Source organism: Rhinolophus ferrumequinum, chromosome 17 (genome assembly GCF_004115265.2).
Source record: "Rhinolophus ferrumequinum isolate MPI-CBG mRhiFer1 chromosome 17, mRhiFer1_v1.p, whole genome shotgun sequence".
Taxonomy (NCBI): Eukaryota; Metazoa; Chordata; class Mammalia; order Chiroptera; family Rhinolophidae; genus Rhinolophus; species Rhinolophus ferrumequinum.
This window is the reverse complement of record NC_046300.1, coordinates 42,468,559-42,487,640: the sequence shown is the minus strand read 5'-3', so window position 1 is coordinate 42,487,640 and position 19,082 is coordinate 42,468,559. Positions and strand designations below refer to the sequence as shown.

At 40.8% G+C, this 19,082-nt stretch overlaps 1 protein-coding gene and 1 pseudogene across 8 annotated transcripts in view; one reads left to right on the top strand and one right to left on the bottom strand.

Moving 5' to 3' along the window:
- TAMM41 (TAM41 mitochondrial translocator assembly and maintenance homolog) overlaps positions 1–19,082 on the bottom strand; it is an 87,666-nt gene that overhangs the window by 51,057 nt on the left and 17,527 nt on the right. For 7 of the 8 annotated variants that reach the window (XM_033132819.1, XM_033132812.1, XM_033132815.1 and 4 more), the window contains exons 5-6: positions 11,046–11,191; positions 1,163–1,328 (exon numbers count right to left, since the gene is read on the bottom strand). In XM_033132819.1, coding sequence (XP_032988710.1) covers positions 1,163–1,328; positions 11,046–11,191 — 312 coding nt within the window. Of the gene's footprint in view, positions 1–1,162; positions 1,329–11,024; positions 11,192–19,082 lie in introns of those variants that run through there. The other variant, XM_033132818.1, reaches the window with a different exon arrangement.
- On the top strand, positions 4,606–8,397 carry LOC117037076 (proteasome activator complex subunit 2-like; annotated as a pseudogene).

Sequence of the window (19,082 nt, the reverse complement as noted above, 5' to 3'; positions counted from 1 at the left end):
TCTGTCCTGGTGTCATAGAGTGACAGTGAAAAGGGTATCAGGATTGAGGGCCAGGAGACTGGAAACTGCCAGCCGTGTCACCCACCAGCTATGTGAGCGCAGGCAAAATGACTGATCCCTCTGGGCCTGGGTATCCTCACCTTAAAATGGGATGGGTTAGGTGACCCTCAAAGGTCACTTTAGGACTTTAAATCTACTGAAGGCTGCTACTTCTCAATTCCAAGATGTAAAAAGATAAAAAAAAAAAAAAAAAAAAGTTTCTGCCCAGGGGTTAAAACTTTTCATTATGAAAACACATCTAGAGAGACGCCTCCTCAGTGAGAAGCAGCAGTCCAGTCCCTTGGGCTCAGCAGAGATCACAGCATGACCAGCATCATGTTAAAATGAAAAACAACAAGCAAATGATATGCCTCCATATTTGTCTTCCGAATAGGTACCCGGTGATCTTAAACATGCCCTGACAACCTGGGGCAGGTCCCTGAGAGAGAGTGCGTGGCGCCGACTGACTGCAGCTAACGTTCAATGTGAACATATGAAGTAAGTTCTTACTCAGTGAAAGAGGAGAATGCGCTCATCCGAGGGAGGGAGTCATTTTCAATTTCCTAACTCTTTCTTTACTGACTGACCTCATAAATTACCTTTAACACGTTATCTCTGAAGATAAGGTCCAGAGTTTTTGGTAAACACTAGGGAGGCCCAGGGGATAATGTGGGGAACATGGGCCACGTCAGAGGGAACCTGCTGAGCACACAGTGAGAAGCACTGAATGGGAGCTGGCTGAGGAAAGCTGTGTTCTTGGCGTTACAAAAGGATTAAAATGTCACCAGTCTCCTTCCTTCTCAGACCACCATGAAGAACACAGACATGTCTTTGAAATAACTTCTAGAAGTCATGCACTTGGGACCAAAAGAAACATTATTTCTCCCCCTTGACAGTGATTTAGGACCCAGGAATCTGAAAATAGAAGTACTTTAACCTCTCTACTTCAAACAAATGAAAATTTAGATTTGGAAAACCCCCAGATGGTTAGTGCTTTTTTCTTCCTAGAAGCAATCTCCCTCTCGATCTCTCTAGGTAACAAAGAATAAAGAATGCGTCTCACTCACACAGTTTGCTTTTACCCATGGCCAGCACTTCCTCAACGTCAAATCCATAAACATACCTAGTCGTACCACATCTGCACAGTCAGGGTCATGAGCAAGTTGTAATAAAGTTTCTTCCACATCTCTGTTTTTCCCAGGAGGGTCCATAATATGATTTATTTGTTGCTGTAAGGTTTTGGGCAATGTCATCAGCTGAGTAAACTGTCCTTCTGGGCTTTTATCTATCTAAGGAAAAAAAGAAAGATGATGTTTATGGGAAGTACTTTGACTTCTATAAATATTCAAAGACACATGGCTTCTTTTTAAAGTCACACAAACATGTATGAACCCCATACCCTAGACTAGGCAGCATGTTAAGGAGACATTCTCATTTCTGAAACTGAAGGCATAAGTGTTCAAGATTTTAAGCTCCTTCAAAAAAGCCAATTCTTTTCCTATAATATTCCATTTCTAAATGAGAAAAGCATAGAATTTTTTTTTAAGGATCAATTTCTGACTCCCAGTTTTTAAAATTTCTATTTGTCTTAAATGCAGCAGTTAAAAGGAAGTGAGGCTGCAGCTAACATCCATTGAAGCCCCAGCAAATTCAGGCAATCAAATTACCTCTTCCATTTTAAACACAGGGACACAGGGTAACACAGCCAAGATCCTGCAGCCAACCAGAAAGCGTGGGATCTAAATTTGCCTCTCCTGACTTTAGGGTTTTTTACATACCATGCTGTATTTCATAAACTGCAGGAATAAAGTCATGACAAAAACTAATCTTATTCACTTTTAATCTCCTGGCACATAGTAGGTACCCAAAAAACACGGGTTAAATAAGGGAATGAATAACTGCATCAATAAAACTTAGTTGTCATTATTTCTTAAATAGGAGTTGAAGTCACACCAGTGGTTTTTGTTTCCAATGTATTCTAAAATACATGAAATTGAAAGATAAATATAGAAATATAACATACATAAAACTATGCATCAGACTTTACTTGGAAACCTTTGAATCAACAGTTGGCCACAGAGCTGTGGCCACACCTAGCTTGCCTAACTCCCAGTCTAATATACTTTACTTCATGGATCTAAATTTTTACAAAATCATGTAAACACTGACTGCCTGCCAAGTTGAAAACCAGTAACACTGCTCTCAACAGCTCATCACATTATTTTCCAAGTAAGAATCTTTCTGCATTCTTTTAACAAATGCTTAGGTTTTAATTTAACAGAACACTGAGAAAAATATCAGACAAATGAATGTACTAAATTTTAGATTCAGATTTTCCAGATATGACCAACTTTCTTAATAATTAGAATTTACTTATTCTACTACCTTTTTTCATTCAACAAATATTTATGGAGTATATGCCAATGTCTGAATTTTCTAGTTTTATCTACAAAATCTATGCAAAGAATTACCTATGCAAAGAAGAAGAAAATGCTATTCAGTGGCTCCAGTAATGGTGAAGGGTTTTTTTAACCTAAATATTTCATATTTGTCATTCAGATGGTTCTAAATTCATAGGCTTCGACCTCTACTCAGCTTTGGCTAGATAAGTGACAAAGAAAAAGTGGGTATTTCTGCAAAATATGCTAGAAATGATATTTATGGACTCATACTTTGGGGCCAAGTATTGAGATTGGTCAAAAGGACCTCATATTACTGTAAGGCTTTAACTATGAAATTTCCAGGAATTTTAGAGATGTCAAAATGGCTTGAGTACTACGAGGAATTAGAAACTAGTCTTTGACACTGCTTTCTCCTGAGGAAAAGAATGCACTGGAATTTTTGCTTGAAAGCATGTGTTTAAAGACAAAATATTAGGTAACATGTCAAATAAACTGTTAATTCTAATCATCCTTACTCTTTCATTCTTCATGTGTTAATGACATGAAGGTGAAAGCATTCGGTTAAATAGTGAGAGTCAAACTGCATTTCAAAAGCAGACATGGAAAGGACCACATATTGTACGATTCTATTTATTAGGTTGGTGCAAAAGTAATTGCGGTTTTTGTAATTATTTTTAATCTTTTAAACCACAATTACTTTTAAAATTTTTATTGGGGAATATTGGGGCACAGTTTGTTTTTCCAGGACCCATCAGCTCCAAGTCAAGTTGTTTTCAGTCTAATTGTGGAGGGCGTAGCTGAGCTCCAAGTCAAGTCGTTTTCAATCTAGTTTTAGAGGGCACTGCTCACTGGCCCATGTGGGAATCAAACCGGTGACCTGGGTGTTACGAGCACTGCGCTCGAACCAACTGAGCCAACCAGCCGCCCAAAACCACAATTACTTTTGCACCGATCTAATATATGAAGTGTCCAGAACAGGCAAATCCATAGAGACAGAAGTAAATTAGTGGTTGCCTGAGGGGAGGAGAAGGTAGGACTGCTAATAGGATGAGGGTTCCTTCTGGAGTGATAGGAATGTTCTAAAGTTAGACTGTGGTGATGGTCGCACAACTCTGTGACTAGACTAAAAATCACTGAATTTTATGGTATGTGAATATATGTCAATAAAGCTGATGATTCTGAAGAAGTAAGTACGGTCCCATGATAGTGGGTGCCGTGCTGCACCTCCCAGTTGCTGGCTTTAGGGCCAGGGTGCTCATTTCACTAGCTGCTGGGACTCTCTCAGAGGCCCTCCCAGAACTCCTCAGCTGAAGTGAGCTGCCTGTACCTGAAAAATGCAGGAATAAAAGGCCTGCCTGGCCTCTCTGCTCCATGATGGGCAAACTAGGAAGGGCCATCTCACTCCATGGTACCACCACGGGATCAGATGAGGTCTTTGTTTCAAATCTGCCCAATTCTGACCTTACACGACTGGTACCAGGAGTGGTCCTACAAAGCACACTTTAACATGGGGCTGTCATTTTGGAGCCGTCATAGTGTAGTAGGCCAAGTGGAAGCCTTTTAAGCTGCCATTTTCACCCCCTGGCTAAAAGAGTAATTAAAAAATAAAAACACATTCTGGGAGGAATGGCAGAGATTAGTGTCACCTGTAGACCTAAAGGATGCAGGGGGTGTGTGATGTTTATTTAATGTGTCAACTTGGCTAGGCTATCGTGCCCTGTTGCTTGGTTAACATTAGCCTAGATGTTACTGTGAAGGTATTTTTTAGATGTAATTAATATTTAAGTCAGTAAAGCTGATTACCCTCCATGGTGTGGGTGGGCCTCATGTAATCGGTTGAAGGTCTTAAGAAAAAAGACTAAAGTCTCCAGACGAAGAAGGAATTCTGCCTCCAGATTGCCCTCAGACTCAAGACTACAACATAACTCTTCCCTGGGTCTCCTGCTTACCAGTTTGCCCTGAAAATTTCAAACTTGCCAACGCCCAAAATCCTGTGAGTTAATTCCTTAAAATCAATCAATCAATCAATCAATCAATCAATCAATCAATCTCCCCCCTCCCCCTCCCATTCCTATTGGGTCTGTTTCTCTGGAGAACCCTGCCTAATACAAAGGTTGATAGTCCGTATCATAGCTCCATTAAGGCTGGCCCTCACAAAATCCAAATGGATTCTGTAGACTACAGTAGACTGCAGACTGGAGTAGACTACCACAAACTCAACCAAGTAGAAGCCCCTATTGCAACTGCTGTGCCAGAGATGGTAAACCTGCTTGAGCAGATCAACAGAATTGCAGGTATCTGGATAGGGCCACAGACCTGGCAAGTGCATTCTTTTCCATTCCTGTTAGGAAAGAGAATCAGAAGCAGCTCACATTCATATGGGACAGACAAAAGTATACCTATGGTTTGCCTCAGGGCTATGTTAACTCTCTCATCCTCTGTCTTAAGATTTGCAAAGGAAACCAGACTATTTGGACATTCTGTACAATCTCATGTTGGCCCGCTACATCAGTGATATGTTGCTACTGTCACCTGCTGAGCAATAGGGGCAAGTACCATGGAGGCCTTGGTAGATATATGCACTCCAGAGGGTAGAAGAGTAACTCTATGAAGTTTCAGGAGCCTACTACAGCAGTGACGTTTTTAGGGGTCAAGTGGCCTGGAGCATGCTGGGACATCCTCTCGAAAGTAAAGGTCAGTTTATTGCATCTTGCACCTCTCACCACTTAGAAAGAAGCACAATGCCTGGTAGGTCTCCTCAGGTTCTGGAGGCAGCATATTCCACTTGGGAATAATGCTCAGACCCATTTACCACGTGATATAAAAAGCTGCCAGGTTTGTGAGGGGCCCAGACCAGATAAGAGCTCTGCAACAGCCCAAGCAGCAGTGTAAACAGCTCTGTCACTTGGGCCACACGCCTTGTACACTCCATGGTACTAAGGTAACTTCAGTGTAAAACGCAGCCACGAGAAGCTTATGGTGGACTCCGAGTAGGACACTCACAAGGTAGACCACTAGGGATCTGGAGCAAGGCCATGCCTCTACAGGGAATGATTTCACCATACACCAGGTGAAATCAGCTCCCAGATACCAGACCCTGGTAGAGATGGAGCTTCTAATTGTGCGACATCAAATGGCCATGCATCAACAACTGCCCATCATGAGCTGGGATCTGTCAGATTCCCCAAGTCATAAAGGCAGGCAGGCCCAACAGTGATCCGCTGTAAGACGGAAGAGGTACACTAGCATTAGAAGGGGCAAGGCCAGAGGGCACAAGCAAGCTGCACAAGCAGGAAACCTGGACCCCAGAACATCCACTGTGCTATTACATCATCGCATACTGTTCTGCTTCCCCATTGGCTCACGCATATGGCCACATGGAGGCTCCCTCATGACTGGCTTTTGGAAGAAGATAAAGGACGGGCTTGCTTCATAGATGATTTGCTTAGTACCGTATGTACAACCTGAAAATGATGCACTGTAGCCTCACTCAGGGATAGCCTTGAAAGACATCAATGAGGGGAAATCCTCCCAATGAGTCTGCTTCAGACGACATACCTGGTCATCCACTTTACATGGGAAAAGTGGACCAAGGCAAGAATATTCAAAGACTCAAGGGGAGTAAAGAATGGTTCGTTGGTTGGTTAGGAGTCTGAAAGAAAAAAGGCTGGAAGACTGAAGACAAAGAATTTGGGGGAAGAGGCCTCTGGATGGACCTATAGGAGTAGACACAAAGTATGAAGATCTTTGTGTTGTATGATAAGTCCATAAGAGAGCAACAGAAGCAGCAACAACCACCAAAAATAACAATCTAGCCAGTTGATTCAACCGCTGCTGTCATCTTGGTACTGGTACAATGGCTCATCGAAGGGGCAGGCTTGGTGGTGCGGACAGAGGCTCTGCTTAGGCCCAATATCATGGGCTCTCCTCACCGCGGCTGACTCAGCTACTGCTGCTACTGAGTCTATCCTGGCAGTAACAAGGCCAGCACTACGATCCTCATACGGGATCATCTCTTGCAAGTCACCAGCCACTTGGTGGGCAGTTGACTACATTGGACCCTTTCTACCTGGGAAGGGGCAGCAATTCATCTTGACTGGAAGTGACACATGTTCTGAGCATGAGTCTGCCTTTCCCGCCCACAGGACCTCACCAGTACCCCTGTCCAGGGCTTATGGAATATTTCATTGTGTGACATGGTTGTACCATGCAACCTCACTTAGGGAATCAACTTTAGAGCAAAAGAGGCACAGGCGTGCAGAAATGGGCACAACAGCACGACTCCACTGTTCCTACCACGTACTGCACCAAAGCTGCCAGCCTGGTGGAGCAGTTCTCAAGAGGAGGGCCTCCAAAACAAAGAATTATCCAGCTGAAGATGCCAATAGTGTCACTGTTGAAAAACCCTGTGATAGAACACTGAAGAACAGCTGAGGCACCGACCTCTGGGAGGAGGGTCTGAGCCACCTCATCTAGACCAGCAGCAGTGCTGGCTGACGGTGAGGGGAATTTAGAATGGGTAGTAGAGGAGGAAGAAGATGGGTATCAGTTGCAGCCGTGAGACCAGATGGATGTAGTGCTGGAACTGTAGCTCAGCCTACTAATCTTATCCTTGTAAATTTCCCCAGGATAAGAAACCAGTCAGAACCCACACCATGCAGGCTTTCACGGGCTACAGTGAGGAATTTGGATAAGTTTGTCTTCATCGTTAAAGGAAATGTCTTGCCCTTTTCCCTTGCTCAGTTTCTAGAACGTTGGCAGCTAGGCACATTCTTCTTCTCTATCCTCTAACCAGAGAGTAGATGATGTCTCTCTGGAGAAAGTCTACACATACTGGCAATCGGGGTCCTCCAATAAAATAGCTAAGTCCTTGCCCCTTAATCCTATGGTGACCTCACCAGCTGACAAGCCCTGTCATTCAAAAAGAACTTCTAGTCTGCAGTTTTAAAAAACGTACTGCTCTTTAAAAACAGGCCATGAAGGACATCCAAGCACTTGAGGAAAGCCTCTAACATTACAGATGAGAGTGAATCAACTGGAAAAGGAGCAAAGAGAAACAGACGATGTAAGAGAAAGAAAAAAATTCAAAAATTATAGTAAAAATCTTTAAAGAGATAAGAAAAGATAATGTATTCATAAAACAGAATAGAATGTGATAAAAAAGAACATTCAGAGAAAATTAAAATACCAGCCAGGCGGCGAACCAGGACACGGAATATCTAGCAACTGGCGCAGCACGGCCAAGCCTTGCGAGGTCACAGGGAAGCCGGCAAACAGGTGGACGTCTTCTGGCAACATCTCTTCCAGGAGGCTGAGGAATTCCTCCACAGAGTCTTGCCACAGAGAGACATACACCTGAATCAGCTCTCACGAGAGGACTCCCTCAATGTGGCTGACCTGACCTCTCCCAGGCCCCACTGGACAGACATCCCCATTCCAGACACCCCCAAGACAGACATCCCCAAGAATGATGAGATGGAAACAGATAAGCAAGAGAAGAAGTCCCTAAATACAGCCTTCTTCCTGAGAATGAGAAGGTCCTGGCCCTGCTTGCCCAACGTAAGCCAGAAGTCCGGATTCTCAAAGGAAAATGCATTCTGGTGATCACAGGGATCCAGCACCTGATCCCCAAAATTGAGGATGGAAGTGACTTTGGGGTGGCAATCCAGGAGAAGGTGCTGGAGAGGGTGAAGGCAGTCAAGACCAAAGTAGAAGCCTTCCAGACAACCATTTCCAAGCACTTGTCAGACACGGGGAGGCTGTGGCCTAGGCCTCTAAGGAGACCCATGTAATGGATTACCGAGTGCACGAGCGAGATGAGGTGGCCCCTGGGCAGCTCAGGGCCACAGTGCTGGACCTGCGGGCCTTCTGTGCTGAGCTTTATCCTGTCATCATCAGCAGCAACCTGGAGAAAACTGTCAACCCAAAGGGTGAAGAGAAGCTATCTACGTACTGAGCCCAGGGCTAAAAGGGAAATATACTACCTATACTATGTGTGGGGGAAAAATTAATCAATGGAAGTGTCAGAAGATCCATTTAAAAAATTATTCTGGAAAGCAGAAAAAAGAAATCCCCAAAAAACAAGAAAAAAAAACCAAACCATGAGGTCAACAACCAACTAACAGGGATTTCAGAAAGAACAAGCTAAGAAAGTGGATATGAAGAAATTATTACAGAAATAATAAAAGAAAATTTCCTAGAATTGAAGGTCATTAATTTCCAGACTAAAAAAGCTCATGAATTGCCAGAACAATGAACGTAAAATAAACATATACAATGACAAAGGCAAATAAATCATCATGTAAGGATTCTGGGAAAAGGAAAAGTTCTTAAACTCTGTCAGAAAGATAAAAAGTTCACATCCAAAGGATAAGAACCTGAATGCCATTGGACTTTTTAATGCAACACTAGAAACTAGAAGAAATGAAGCTATGACTTTGAAACTCTAAGAGAAAATTATTTCCAGCCTAGATCTTAGTATCTAGCTCAAACTATAAATCAGTGCAAGGGTAGAATTTTCAGGTGTACACGGTCTTAAAATATTCACCTCCCTCACAACTTACGTTACAAAGGTATACTTCATTGAAATAAAAGTGTAACCATGAAAGAAGAACGTGAAAGATCCAGAAAATAAAACCTAGTAAAGGAGAGAGGTAAAAAAATTCTCAGTGTGATAATGAAAAGAAGTTCCAGGAGAACGACTGTGTAGCAAGCCTACAAAACAACCAGTCCAGAAAGGAATGGGAGACACAGGGCTCCATGAAGAATGTCTCCAAAAAAAAACAAGAAACAGAGAAAATACCTGATGTGTTTGTCGATAATGGGAAAAGTTTCACAGAATTGTTAAGAGAATATGAGGATGAACTAGTGACACAGGTATGAAGAAAACCCAGCAAGTGAAAAAAAAATGAGGCAATTATTAACTCCAAGAAAACCAACATTGTACAGGAAAAGAAATTTCATAGTAGTATATTGCAGCAATGAAGAAAAAGTAAGTTGTCATAATAAAGTAAATATTGAATATTAACTTAACCAAAAATTAGGAAATAACTATACTGTATGTGGAGCAAGAGGGAGTTAGGTGGAAGGGAAGTGTGTGTGTGTGTGTGTGTGTGTGTGTGTGTGTGTGTGTGTGTGTGTTGATGAGGGTGGCATAAGAAAGTAAAATATCTTCATCTTTCATAGGCAGATGACAAAAATAAAGTATGAAATTGAAAAAAATCAAGATATGACAGTCAAGTCACATTATTTAGAATTATGGAGGTAAACGTCCGAAGAATCAGCTAATGAGATGGGAGCAGTTGCCTCTAGGAAGTCACACTGAGATGTAGGAAGGTGTATAGCAGGGAACTGCTACATTTTGTTACAAACCTTGAGATACCATTTGGTTTTTAAACCATGTGCAGACTTACTTTCAGAAAAGTGAAAATTAAAAACAAAAAAACTCAATTTGAAGCAAACCCAGCAAAATCTGCTCAACAGGAGTGGTAGGTATTCTGGGCACTTCATGTTACTTTTCATTCTTTCCTATGTTTAAAATAATTCCTATTTTTTAAAGTTCCCTTTCCGTTCTACAAATTCCATTAATTTTTATTCAATATATTAGTTGCCCCTATCATTTGGAAGAAGAAGAGCGTAAAAAAAGTAACATATGGGGGTGGCTGGATGGCTCAGTTGGTTAGAGGATGAGCTCTTAACAACATGGTTGCCAGTTCAATTCCCGCATTGGATGGTGGGCTGTGCCCCCTGCAACTAAAGATTGAAAAAGGCAACTGGACTTGGAGCTGAACTGCACCCTCCACAACTAGACTGAAGGACAACGACTTGGAGCTGATGGGCCCTGGAGATACACACTGTTCCCCAATATTTCCCAATAAAATTAAAAAAAAAAAATAAAGTAACACACAGTATTCTTTACACTAAAGATAAACAACTGTGGTTTCCATAGCTTAAAAAAATATTACATCCAAATTATTTTACTCCAAGGAAAAGTTCTTTAATACTTACTTTTCAAATTCTTAATATTATTTTAAAAAGTACCTTGAAAAGTTTTATTTGATGCATCAAAAGGAGAGTTCCAAGACATAATAAACATAACAAGTGGGGGGGAGAAAGCTTCAGAATAATATGAGTCCATTTATGTAAAATAAAAACAAACAAAAAAAGACCAAAATGCTTCATCCATGTGCATGCAAAAGGACCTGGAAGAATAAATGCCAAACTGTCAGAAAGGTTCCCTCTGGAGAGGCAAATGGGATTGGGGGTAGAGAGAAGGTAATCTGAGAGTTTATTTTCACTTGTTTTTGATTGGTAATTAATATGCATAGTAAGAACTTCAAATGGCAAAAGAGATATACATGGTGAAGACAGCCGGGCTCCGTCAGTCAGCCCCTGGTTCCCCTCCAAAGGCGGCCTCTTACTACTAGTCTCTTGTGTTACCTTTTAGCATTATTCCAATTATAAAGAAGAACATGTTTACATATAAAACTTACTTTTAAAATTATAAATGTTACCACACTAGTCATACTGATCTAACCCTTACTTTTACCCTTAAAATAGCACCTGCCTTAGAAACAACAGAAGTTATTTTCCACATAGAGTTACCTCCAGTCTGCCTTGCTGGATTTTATACACCACTTGGGGATTCTCCTGTAGTATGTTGCCATAGAGTTCACGAAAGTGGACTATGTTGGGCTTTACAATATTCAACACTTTTTTCTTATCCTCTCCAACCACCATCCGAAAGTCGCCTGGTTAAAACAAACGGAAACACAAATTTTCCATTGATAATCCACAATCTGAAGTCCTGCGAGCTACAGCCCCACGTGGATCCTGCACTAGTTCAAGATGGCAGCATCCCTCGTTCAGAACATTTTCTTTCGTTCCTCAAAACTGTGAACATATTACCCAAGGAAGGCAGACACTTGTTTGGGGAAAAAGAGAGCCTTTCAGATCATAAAGCCCTTTATGACAGTTAAAATACAGTTACCTAAGTGCAAAAGGTAATCATCACTGAGAAGCTAATTTGTTTTCATTTTTCCAATGCAGAATCTTCTGTACTTACAAACTTTCATCTTGTGAACGAAACTCTGCCTGTGACCAAGCAAGGAGATGGGGGTTGTGTGTGTCATCTTAGCCGTGTCCTTCCTGCTACCTACTCAGCTTAGACCTGTCTGCCGTGTTTGCACGAGGGCGTTTGAGGTGCATTATGAATATAAACAACCTTATTATATCTGATAAGGGCAAGAACAGTGAGTGTAAAAGTCCTAATATCTTGTTTACATTTAAGATGAACTTGAAAGCAGATCTAATTTTCAAAATTGTAAGTGGTGAGAAATGGGGATGAGTTGAGATGCAAAATAAATAATTCTGAAGGACAAAGAGAAACTTTTGAAACAAATTTAACATGCCCTGCCCTGCCTATGCCATTGACAATTATCTATCTGTAAGATATGGGGGAAAAAGTGATAAAATGGGAAAACTTGAGTGAATGCCTATTGGGTTAATGTTAATTCAAAATGGGCTGGGCACATGTGAGCACCTCCCAGGACAAGCTTGGGGCAAGCAATGTGTCCATCCTTTGTTGGACAGAAAATCATCTAGGGAAGCAGTGTGGTGGCACATGCAGGCAGGATAACCTGGCTGCTGAGGAATCTGATGGGACGAGGTGACAATATAATTTATCAGCCAAACGAGGTCACTTTTGAGAGTGAAGGGGGTACTATGAATAATTACACCAGGACAAGTACAAACTAGGGAAACCAGGACACGTGGTTACCCTTGAAGATTTCTTTTCTCATGGGGGGTTGGGAGGAGCAAACTGTTAGTTTGTCTCAGAAAAAAACAAAAAGATACCCAAGAGTATGTACTTCAATAAGGAATAAAATAGGCTGGGTTTTTAGCTTCCAAGGATCACATTTTGCTACACTTTGGTGGACAGCAGCTGGGGACTGAAAGCTCCAGGAAAAGACACTTACAAATAGACTCTAGAGCTCAACCTTTGTGACATGAGATCTGACTGCTTAGGGCAATGAGCAGAAATGAGTTCAGGTCATACCAAGCTGCCCAAATATGAATGAATTTATTTTTCACTATTGATTTAAAGGGAAAGAGAGTTACACTCTGGGATGTCTGCTAGTGAGGGTATACAGAAATCGGTCTTTTCATATAATGCTATTGACATCATAAACGGCTAAAATCCTTCTGGAAAGCAGTGAATGAAAAAACCCCATCTCTGGAGAGTGAGCCTAAAGAAATAAATCCAAACAGAGGTTAAAAGGTCATGTATCTGGTACCGCCAGGCACTGTTCCAAGTGCTTTGCTGGGTTACCTCACTTAACCCACACAGCCATCCTCTCAGGTAGATACTATTTTTTTTTTTTGGTAGATACTATTTGAACCCCATCTAGCATCAGGGGAACAAAGACACAGAGATGAAGTAACCTGCATACAACTCTTCACGTAAGTACTATTTATAACACTGAACTGGAAGCAATCCAAATGTTCAACTGGGGCATGGATAGGCTCTAATGGCACACCCACACCCTACCACAGAACAATGTGCAGTAATCACACACAGCAGGATGGGAAATGATCATATAACAATGTGCAGTAAGAAACTGGCATATAAAAGTACAAGAAAACAACTTTATAAAAAAAAACACATGAAAAACAAGACAAAGGGACTACATAAAAATGGTTGTTTTTGCTCTAATAAAACAATCTTCTGTGTGTGTGTGTGTGTGTGTGTGTGTGTACTTCACATTTGCTATCTCATTTATTCCTGGCAAAGCCTCATAAAGAAGGTACTAATTATTCCCAATTTTACATATAAGGAGACTGAGGTGCAAAGGTAACTTGCCCAAGGTCCAGCAGCCTCTCTGTGTCAGGGTAGTGACATTTGTGGTGACTAGTTTTACTCTACTTTATAATTTTCCTCCATTTCCCTCACTTTTGTCATGTGGGCATATCACTTCTAGCATTTTAAAATACATTCACAGGATACAGAGATGTGATGATTTGGCAAACGTAAATGGCGAGACAGCTGGATTAAAATTGTGCAAATCCTTATGCTTTTATTTAGAGTCTATGAATGGATTTTATTAATCTTTGAAAGGATGAACTGTCATCAAACTCTGACTCTAACATGGCCAGCCCTGGAATGAAAGATCAGTTTGTATCACTGTTGAGTTCTAAACATTTGTGTCATTTCTTCTTTCTGTACATTCAACAAACATAAAGTTCTTATACTTTATTTTAGATAGCAACATTCTGAGAGAGGGACTGTATGTTACCAAAATGTAAAAGCAAACTAATCCCAATCTTCCCCAAAGAATAACTGCATGCCATGATTGAAGGATCTAGAATACCAGGGACCCTGAGAGCAAGGCCTGGGCCTTATTCATCTCTGTCTCCCTAGCTCCTCTGTACTGCCTGGTACACAGAAGGCACATCCAGACGTGTAAGTAAATATATGCTGAATTGAATTTCTCCAACTGCTGTGTAGCAGAACGAGCTTAGCCACAGGAAACAGCAAGCAAATGGGCTTACTACCCATTCCTTCAGAACAGAATAAATACAATCGTGGGCCCAGCATGAATGAACCAGCATCTGATCGTAAGGATTAATTTTTCTTACTCCAGAGATGTTTGCAACAAAACACAAGGATTGAGAAAAACTGATGACTTTTATTTTATGCCTCAAATGATGGGTTTAACTCTTGACTGCGCAAGCCAAAAACTGCCAATCTAATACAATGGGTAACCAAAAGGATTAATTTCTCTTTGACTCTGAAATGAGACAAACTCAGAGGCTTATAAACCACCTGTACTGGCCTGCTCTGTGATTCTGGCACGCCACCAGTGGTCAGGGACTTCAGTATGAATGTAGGGAGCTGAGGGGCTGTGAAGTGCCGTGGAAAGGCTGTGAGTTTCAGGGCCGGCAGTGTCCCTGGGTGACTGGAGGCGAACCTTTCTGAGTCGGTTTCCTTCTCTGTAAAATGGCTGTAACAATTCTATTACCCTCACAAGGTTGCTTTTTTATATTTAAATGATGAGTGTATCTGAGAATGCTTCGTAAGTAGTAAAGCAGATATTGCTGTTGTGAGATTATATATATATATATATATATATATATATATATATACACCAAAGGACAGAGGGTAGGGGAAGCCCTGACTCTTGGCAGGCAAAAATTCTACCACTGAACCACCAATGCTTCGCCCCGAGTCTTTGAAGATAAAGACTGCCTAACTTTTTCCCCTCTTAAACTAATTGCAATGCTGTTGTCATTTCAGTTCAATGAATATTTGTGTAGCTAGTAAATACCAGGACCTGTGCTAGACATTGGAGATATAAAGATATATGATATGCCCTACCTCAGGCAGCAAGTGACATGAAAACAGACCTTCAGGGCAGAGTACAGAGGGAGTATTTCTTATGTATAGTTAAGAACGTAGCCCAAACTGGAGGTTGATAACGGCAAAATAATACTGATTCTTAACAACTTTTTTTGAGATATAATTCCTATAGCATATAATTCACCCACATAAAGTATACAATTCAATGTTTTTTTTAGTATGTTTAGAGTTATGTGCCCATCTAACTTTAGAAAACTTTGGTCTCCCTAAAGGAAATGCTGTATCCACGAGCAGTCACTCTCCATCCCCTCCACCCTTTCACTCCCAGAACCAAGGCAAAGACTAACCTACTTTCTGTCTCGATAGATTTGCCTATTCTGGACTTTTTATATAACTGAAATTGTATAACATATGGTCTTTATGACAGCATAGTGTTTTCAAAGATCATCATGCTGTAGCATGTATTGGTACTTATTTCTGTTTATGGCTAAATAATATTCCACTGGATGGATGTACCACATTTTATTTATCCATTCCTCAGTTGATGGACATTTGGGTTGTTTCTACTTTTAGGCTATTATGAACAGTGCTGCTATGAACATTTGTGCACAAGTTTTTGTGTGGATATATCCTCATTTCCCCTGGGTAGATACTGCTGGGCCATATGGTAACTCTGTGTTTAATATTTTGAGAAACTGACAGACTGTTTTTCCAAAGCAGCTGCACCATTTTACAATCCCACCAGCAGTGTACGAGGGTTTCAATTTCTCCACATCCTCGTCAACGCTTGTTCTCGTTTGTCTTTTTTATTATAGCCATTGTAGTGGGTGTGAAGTGGTGTCTGTGGTTTTCATTGGCGTTTTCCTAATGACTTATGATATTGGGCATCTTTTCATGTGCTTATGTGCTATTTGTATACTCTTTGAAAGATGTCTATTAAATCCTTTGCCTAGTTCTATACTGGGTTATTTGTCTTTTTACTGCATTCTAAGAATTCTTTATATATTCTGGATACTAGTCCCTTAGGATCAGATATGTGATTTGTAAACCTTTTATCCCATTTTATTGGTTGCCTTTTCACTTTCTTGATGGTATTGTTTGCTGCACAAAACTTCACTTTTTATATAATCCCATGTATCTATTTCTTCTTTTGTTGTTTGTTCTTTTGGCGTGTATCTATAAAACCACTGCTTAACCCAAAGTCACTCTTAGTTCTAAGAGTTTTATAGCTTTAGCTCTTACATACATGATCCATTCTGAGTTAATTTTGTGTGTGGTGTAAGTTAGGGGTTCAACCTCATTCTTTTGCATGTGGACAAAATAATACTTATTTAAACAAAGATGACTAAGGCAGTATTTCTAGGAGGCAGTTTAATGCACCATTCAAAACACATCCTCAAAAATACCTCCATGGCTGCAGAAGACCCCATACTGTCCTAACTCACATGTAGAAGAGAATGAGATAAGAATAAATAGCTGATGTACTTAGTGATATAAATTTGAATCACTTTTTCTTTTACACACTTTACAGAACACGAAATGAATGGGTGTGGGGAGGGATGAGGAGGAATCAGGTTTATGATACCAGTTCAGGGAGGAACCAATATCACAACCGTCCATTCATTCATTCATTCATTTATTCATTATTTACTGAGTACCAAGTAAGGGTCAAGTATTATTGTAAGCAGTTGGGTAGAGTGAGCAAAACAAGACAAACATCTCTGCCCTCTGCATTCTAGTGGTGAAACACAGACCAAAGACAAACAAATCTATAAACAAATAAAATAAACAGTATTTCAGTTGGTAGAAAGTGCTACGAAGAAAACACGAGCAGAGAACGATGACCGGGAGTGGGAGGTGAGTCACACGGATCCCTGGGGGAAGAGTGTCCCAGGTGTGAACCAGTAATGATACTCGCCAGGACAGAACCTTTGTACAGCAGTGAAAGGTCAAGAGTGAGGGTTCTAGGGGTGGCTGGTTGGCTCAGTTGGTTAGAGCGCGGTGCTCTTAACAATAAGGTTGCCAGTTCGAACCCCACATGGGCCATTGTGAGCTGCGCCCTCCACAACTAGATTAAAACAACTACTTGACTTGGAGCTGATGGGTCCTGGAAAATCACACTTAAAATAAATAAAAGTTTTTTTAAAAAAGAGTGAAGGTTCTAGAACCAAACCACCTATGTTCAAATCCTAGCTTAGCACTCAAAAGCTATATGACCCAAGACAAGGTACTTAACTTCTCTGGTCTTCAGTATCCTCACATGTAAAATGGAAGCAATAATAGTAGCTAGTTTATAAGTTTCAGGGATTAAATGAGTTAATGTGTGGAAAACAAAACAATACCTGATAAGCAGTAAGTACTCCATAAATGTTAGATATTGTTGACAATTAATCCTTCAGGAGTGTCGCATTCTCAGAAATTAGTGACAAGCACAAAGAGTTTCAACTGAAGTTTCAGCAAAAGCTCAAGCTTGCCAAGCACAGAGAAATATGCTTTCAAATTACTGAACTAGCCAATCCCCAATATGCATGTCATCCAGTGACACTGTCTGCAAGGTTTCAGATGGTGTGACTGTCATGGAATAAATCTGAATAGCTCTCACTCCAGAGAAAAAGTTTCTTTACTGACTTTTACTAGGATCTAGAAATGGGGATATTTATTCATATTTTAGAGTGCTGGCCCCCATTTCTAATTTTTTTCTCCAAGAATCACTCAACTGGAAACTAAACTTCTTCACAGCTTTATCTTATTCCTAGAAGTAGCTGAGCCTGTGTTCAGACAATCTGGCATGGAAAAAAAGCCCCATTCTCTCTTTTACACAAGAGCGCTTGAAGATATCGTTCACTCCTAAAGACTTCAAAGGACTGAATCACCTGATCTAAGTATTCTGCTAATTTTGACAGACATTATTTATCAACATGTAACAAGCTTTGTAATTCTTACAACTGACAACATAATTCCACTTTGGAGACCATGTCCAAGGAAGTTAATGCCCCCGTGCCCTCTTCCCCACCAAAGTAAATTGTCCACAGTGATTCACAGGAGTGTCATTAATGAAACAATTATAAATGGAGCCAACCTGAGTGTCCATCAATCACTGAATGACTGAGCAAAACATCATGTCCCAACCTGGGAAAAACTATGTAGCCAGCAATAATACATAATAATAGTAATAAGTCATAATAGCAATCATTTTCTGAGCACCAACTATCAATGAGGTATGATGCTAGAGATTTTTATATATATATTAGCTCATTGAAAACCTTTTTATGAGATAGTTATTTCCATTTTACAAATAAGAAAACTGGGGCTCAGAAAGGTTTAAGCATCTCGACAAAGCTAATGTTCAAACTCAGGTCTAACTGTAGTCTTTCCCTTTCTATTGTCTAGCATATCAAGTGGCTGTGTTAATACAAGCAAACACGTATCTAAAATAATAATGGCTAACATTTCTTGAGCATTTACTATGTGCCAGACACTGTGCTAAGCACTTTGTATGTACGATTTAATTTAATGTGTCTAAAAAGCTTCTTTAGAAGTGAAGAAACTGATTCATAAGGAAATAAGAAACTGGTCCAGAGATGGAAAGTTAATTAAGGGTACAGCTACATTTGAAGCCAGGAATCTGACTCCAGAGCCCCAGCTTTAAGCACTTCACTAATGTTGCCTTTCATGAAGTAACATGTTTTAAAAAAAAAAAGCAAGGTTCAAAACAGGATGCTTAATTTAAGTAGGTAGGGATTTCGCGTTGGTTATTTTCATGTGAAGTCGCTCACTTCCCTAAAGCACTGCTCTAGTTCAAGCCCTCATCATCATTCACACTCGCTGGTCTCTGTCCACCCAGCCAACACATAATGTACAGAGTGCCTACTATGTGCCACGCAGGGTTCCAGAGGCTAAGGACACAGGGTGAGCAAACACCAAGCGGGTCCTAACTATCCTCCCAGCAGGCTCCTCCCTGCCTGCACAGCTCTCATCTGGGCTCTCCTCACCGGTCCTCATCTGTTGGTGCTCAGTTCAAATGTCACCTCCTCGTGAGGCCTTCCCTGATTACACTACAGGAAGACTTCTTCACCTTCTTTCCCTGTTCTAGTGCTGCCACATGTTTCCTGTCTGACTTGTCAACTGGAATGAAAGCCCCACGAGCACAGGGACCATGCCTGCCTTCTTTACTTCCTTCATCTCCAGAGCTTAGAAGAGTGCTTGGCAGAGGATACTCTCGTAATTATTTGCTGAATGAATAACACTTCCCCATTTTCAGTCTCTCTCATCTTGCACAGTGC